Raw genomic sequence first — 6,000 nt, 5'->3', positions numbered from 1 at the left:
CCATTCTATTTCTCAAATATAAATACGCACTTGAAGGCACAATACAGCTGATTGCAGGATTAATACAATAAAATCAAAGTTACGCTTTCCAAGGACAATCGATGGCGGAATGAACAGCTGAGTGCGTACGTCTAAGTGCACGTACGTTTGATAATACGGAGGCAACTTCGTATTAGCCGCATTGTCGGTCAATTTATTGTCTCCGGCACTCCATTGTCTCTCGCTTTATCGTGAAATATTGAGATTATAGGCTTCCAAGATCGCCTCTCGGGTGTAATCATAAAGGTGCTCAAGTAACTATCATGGCGCTTCGCCACACAGGCTCCGATTTGCTTCAGAGAGCGATATCGCAAGAAAGAGCTGAAACAATAGGCCAATTCAACCAACTTTTTTTTCGGCTGGGCTACTTCTACGTGACATGCCGATGCGCACGGTCTTGTTTATCGGTCCAATGTTCGCACATGCACTCTTGCAGAGATAAGCAAAGCGGCCGTCCACCCTCTCATCAATGCGTCTCGCCTCTTCTCGCGCTGCATACTGCTCTGATCGCATTTCTGTTCGCTCCTCTTCTTTTATTAAAAAGCCACGCGTACTTGCTGTTTCTCCACGTTTAGTCGTGCAAGGCTGTCGCGGTAGGCATCGTCTCTCCATCGCTACGCCCTGACGAGCCGGAACGCCCCGACGAGCTCGCGTGCGCATCTTCTATGCTCTGACCTTGTCGGTAGACAAGTCGTCCCGCCCGTATATGCCGTCCTGCGGAGCCGCGGCGCCAGTGTCAAAAAACCATCCCCGTTACACTCGCCGGGGTTACTGCTTCCGCTTCTGCTCGACTTCGTCATGGACGGACGAATGGTTCTGAACGCTCACAATTGAACATCAAGTCGAGGCTGTACTCCGTAGGACATCCGTCACCGACCCGCGTTCCGTACTCTTTGGCAGACGATCATCAACCATCAAATTGTGGTTCTGAGTTAGCGCCGGTGATTAGGCGTTATGTCACCCTCTACCAAGTAGTGGCCACGCTACGAGACAGTCATCAACGAAGCTTCTGGCCGTCAATTTTCGTCATAGAAGTTACGCTCGTCTTTAGGCCTTGCCGAAAGATTTGACGTAGTTTGAGAACAGGCGCAGTTTTGAAACGAAGTGAGGAATGCGTCAGCCGCGAGGGGAAAAAATGCAGAGGTGACAGCGAGACAGTCACGCTGTTCTAAGCACATTCACTAGCGCAACATGTCAAACGCTCGGGGAAGTCCGAAGGACAAAAAGGAGACCGCCACGCGTAACTTTTAGCCTATAGGTGCGCTCAGCGTCACTAGAGAATCGGTTGCGCAAATCGCGGACGAACTCTTTCTTTCGACATCGCACGCATAAAGGGGTCTTGCCGATGGCCGGAGTCATGCGAGCGAATTAAACTCTCTACGAACATCCTTTCCTGTGATTACTGGCGCGCAGCCTCCGCTTGCGTATCTCCCCGCGTTACCCCGAGCGAACTGGACGATGGTTACGCGCATCTTTTACGTGGAGAAGCCGCCCAACAGTGATGGGACCAGCTACAACGATGAAAGCTGCGGAGGTAAGCGAGCTCTCACTTGTTATTGGCGTGTGCTGCGTAGCATTGCTAATCGTGTGTGGAAACAATGGAAATGTGCGCAGAAGCTGGCTCCCGAGACTGATCTTTCGAAGAAGCATTTGTGTTCTCTGAGGCGTGTCTGTGTTTATTTGCCGGCAAGTACTGGGAAGAAACGATTAACCGATTAGTTACGCTGTTGTTGTTGGGTGGGCCTGAACACGGTGAAAGGTAACTATCTTGGCGAACATAACTAGAGCATTTGCGCACTTCGCATGTAACTATAATTTCTAACGCGGCGACGGGGTTCAGGTATTTGCTGAATCAATCTGCCTGCCTTAGTGTTCAACTGCTTCAATTTCACAATTTCTGCCGTCCGTGCTGTTGTGAAATATCAAAACTCGTGAAAGGATTATATGTAATTATTACAGCGAAAGCTGTTATGAGATCACAACAAGGGCCGTTTTTGGCGCCGTAGTTGTCCGCCGCCGCCGCCGGTGTCCGTAACCACTATTGCTCGAAATAAGAAAAAAAAACGAAATAAAAAAAAAACTTCCAGGATGGAACGAGGTTCGAACCTGGGCCCTCTGCGTGTGAGCCCTGTATTCAACCTCTGAGCCATGCCGGTGCTTGAAACTGCTTTGCAAAAAGGTCCTATACATGCTTCATGTCGGGAAGGAACGACATTAGCATATGCAATATAGCGCGGTAGAAGAGTAAAATAAGCACCAAGCGTCGCACAACGCGAGTTCTGTAAGCAGGCGTCACACAATGCGAATTGCGCAACGAGTTGGTTGTTGAATACTTCCAACCCATTACAAAGGGCTCTGCCATAATTCTTCATCGTCATCAGCCACAGCATCAACAAAGCGCACTTAATGCCTTACAGGTGTTTAGCAGGTACTACAGTTCTGCGCAGAATTAAGAAAAATTGCATAGTGGCTGCTTCCCTACATCACAAAAATTATGATGATTTATAATGTAGTGGGTTCCTCGCAAGTGCACTTCTATTGGTTGCTAAGGAAGCCCATAATGCGAATTACGTAACTAGTGGGTCTTTTTACTCATTACAAAGGGATCAGTCGTAATTCTTCATCGTCATCAACCGTCGCACCAACAAAGTGCTCATAATGCCTTACAGATGGTACCTCGCTTCTACGCAGAATGACGAGTAATGTCGAGGTGGGTGCTTCCCAACTTCACAAAAATTATGATTTGTGGCGCAGTGGGTACGTTCCTAGTGTACTTGTATCAGTAGCCACAAGAGAGTTTTTAACGGGCTCTAGAAATGCCACTCTTCGAGCTTTCGCTGTGACTGTGCTGCGCTTTCCGCGCAGGTCTGGCGTTTTTTTTTATATTGAAACTTATTAGTAAATTTATTTTGTAATGTAGTTATGGCGACTTAAAAAGGTATTACGCAAGTAATCTCTGTCTTTCGGGGAATTCATCTGTATTGTTGCAGCAGTGCGCTCTCCGGTAGGTATTTTCTTTTTAAAAACCGTTTATCTAGAAAGAAAGCTGCTGCAAGTATGCTTGTTTTGATTATAACACTGTAAATGTGGGATCTGCCTGCTCATAAACTCGAAACTTTCTTTCGCTTTGTCATCTCTTCATAATTACGCTAAACCCTTATCAAATAAATCTGCGCGTATCGCTAATTGTTGTCCTTTGCTGCGCCTTGTTTTTTTTTTAATTTATTCTTCATGGTACGCTGTTCACGTCCGAATTGCCCGAGTTTATGGAACTCAAGTTTCCTGCTGCTACTTCGAATATTGCTATACAGAGCCTTACGAACAGTACAGCTATCCCTCCGTGCACTAACGCGGTAGTATGCTACCATGCATTATGCACAATTATAAAATGTGGACAGAATTACCAGTTTCGAACAAGTGAAAACATTCAATAGAGCAGGCTTGTGGACGCTGCATTACTATACAGGGTGTTTACTTTATTTTTGGGGTGGGGGGGGGTACAGATTTTTATAAAAATGTTATGACAGTAAGGCACCTGTCATCTTCGCACGTCGAGGAGGAAATATCGTGTCGCTGCTAAACTTATTTGGAAAAAGTAATCCGCAGAAACTTCCAAATTTTTCATTATCTACATAATGGCAGCTGTTGGTATGAGAAAGTTGTAAGTCGCCACAATTTATGACACACCTATTTATCGTGAACACAACAAAAATTTCACGTAATTTGAATCGAAATATCATAACAGAGGGTGCCGGCCGCGAAGGAATAGTTGCCGCGCTTTTCAAGGTCAAGGATCTCGATATGCATGCAGAGCACTTTTGTCGTTGAGAAATGCTATCGATACGTCGATTAATACATCGTATTTCTCCCGTTTAGCCAAGTTTGACACAAGAGTGCTTTCCGTGAGACCCACCACTGTGGTCTAGTGGTTACGGTGACAGACTGCTGACCCGAAGGCCGAGGGATCGAATCCCGACCCTGGTGGCCGCATTTTGATGGAGGCAAAGTGATTGAGGTCCGTGCACTTAGGTGCACTTCAGGAACACCAGATGGTGATAACTTCCGGAGCCCTCTATTACGGCGTCCCTAATAATCATACAGCTGTTTTCAGACGTAAAGCCCCAGCAATTATTGTTATGCTTGCCGTGAGGTTCATTTCTTGGCTGGCTAACATCCTTATGCGGTACAGAACTCAATGAAACACTTCAGCTTACTAATGCATTTGGCGCGTGTGTGAATTGAAATGAGTGTATGTATCTCTGTTTGGGAGAGAGAGAGACAGCAAAAAAAAAGGGAATCCGCGCAACCACATAAACTTCTCTTTTTTACTTGCTTTGGTTTGTTCGTCACCTCCGCAAATAAAATGGAGGAAGGAACACAATCCGATTTACTAGCCTGCGAGGGATACTCAAATAACTATTGCTAACGCGAGAGCGTGAGAGATCTGGTTTCGCATAAATTCCGATGTCGGTGTCGTTGGTTGTGAGCGAAAAACCGGCGTTGCCCGTGAACGAATATTCCAGATAGATGCAAATAAATAGATAATAAAAATGTCTGGTCCGGGTGAAGAAGAAGAACAAAACTTTATTTTGAGGGAATGGGTAGAAAAGGGGGTACTCAGGAGCCTGTTGGTTGGGGCCCCAAGTCCAGGGCCCCACTGGCTTGCGCCGCTCGCCCAACTTGACTCAGAAGCGCTAATTGCAACTCAGGGTCCGAGCTGGCAAGTTGTGCCTCCCGCTGCTCCGAACGTCCTACAATGTTGCTGCCTAAAAATGAGTTCAAATTCGCTGGCTTTCGGAGAATCGAACCCAGGCTGTCTGCGTGGCAAGCTGGTGTTCTAGTCGCTCGCCGGCAGCGAGAGACTCTTGCGTGGTACGCGACATTAGTGACGGCCTACATGAGAGTGCACAGGCCTGCTATATAGGAGGCACTCGTTTAGCCCAGTGAGTAAGACACTCGGCTTCTGAGCGTGGGGTCCAAACTCGCTACCGGGAAGATTTTTCTTCCCAATTTATTGAGGCGAAAGCCTTAAACGCCTCATCAAACGCAAGAAATCATTACCTGTGACGAAGTCACCATATGACGTCTTCATGAATTCATTCACCAAAATGAGTGACGTCGTGGTGACGTCACTACAACTTCACATATAACGTGACGTCATGTCATGACGTCATTACATGACATCGTTGCTTGCAGATAGCGTAGCGGGTGGGGAGGGGATCAGCACAATTGACTTAGTAGAAAAAGAAGACGATGGCTTTTTCCTTCCATTCGGCTTAGGTGAACGGATAAGGGACCATGTAAGGGAACGACTCTGTGTGCGATGTGTTATGCGCTCTCTTTCTCTCTCTCTTTCCTCTCCATCTTTAAATCTCCCCCACCCTGTTCCCATGTGTAAGGTAGCAAACTGGTTTTCCTAACCTGGTTAACCTCCCTGCCTTTCCTTCTCTACAGTTTCTTCTTTTTCTTCTGGTATGGGACATCTTGCTACATGACCCGGAATTTCGACGCTACCGCTTTTGTCCCGATAGGCTTGGATATGGAAATTTCGCTCCAAGTAGCATGATGCAATAAAGAAGTGGGTTTAGACCTGCTATCTCGGAGGCTTTGCGCGCGGTCTCAATCTTTCTCTTTCTTTCACTCTCTCTGGGCTTAACTGCTGGTCACGTCTGCCGGCCTTGGTGGCCGCTGCTGCTTTCTCGCTCTCTCGTCGCGCAGGACGGCGATGACTTGCGGCGTTCGCATCGCAGCCTGCTGGTGCTTGCTGCCTCGGATGTTCAATCAGACAGTGCTTTCGCATTCACACGTTAACAACTTGTAAGTGCTTAGGTGACCTCGCACATTTTGTTACGCTTTCTGTACGCCGAGTGGAACGGTCAATTCTTCCCTTTACCAAGATGCCGAAGTCAGCCTAATTAATAAGCTCACCGGCTCTCTTTTAAAGGGCAAGTAAACAACCTC

At 47.1% G+C, this 6,000-nt stretch overlaps 1 protein-coding gene across 2 annotated transcripts in view; it reads left to right on the top strand.

Annotated features, from left to right (window-relative positions):
- Nucleotides 1-923: 923 nt before the first annotated feature.
- LOC119390156 (solute carrier family 13 member 5) overlaps nucleotides 924-6,000 on the top strand; it is a 124,305-nt gene continuing 119,228 nt past the window's right edge. The window contains exon 1 of one of the 2 annotated variants that reach the window (XM_037657721.2): nucleotides 924-1,573. In XM_037657721.2, the coding sequence (XP_037513649.1) occupies nucleotides 1,498-1,573 (76 nt within the window). In that variant the 5' untranslated portion in view covers nucleotides 924-1,497. The remainder of the gene's footprint in view (nucleotides 1,574-6,000) is intronic. The other variant, XM_049414682.1, reaches the window with a different exon arrangement.

The sequence above is a fragment of the Rhipicephalus sanguineus genome, chromosome 4, assembly GCF_013339695.2.
Source record: "Rhipicephalus sanguineus isolate Rsan-2018 chromosome 4, BIME_Rsan_1.4, whole genome shotgun sequence".
NCBI classification, from domain to species: domain Eukaryota; kingdom Metazoa; phylum Arthropoda; class Arachnida; order Ixodida; family Ixodidae; genus Rhipicephalus; species Rhipicephalus sanguineus.
The sequence above is the reverse complement of the archived record's forward strand: the minus strand, read 5'-3'. Positions and strand labels throughout refer to the sequence as shown.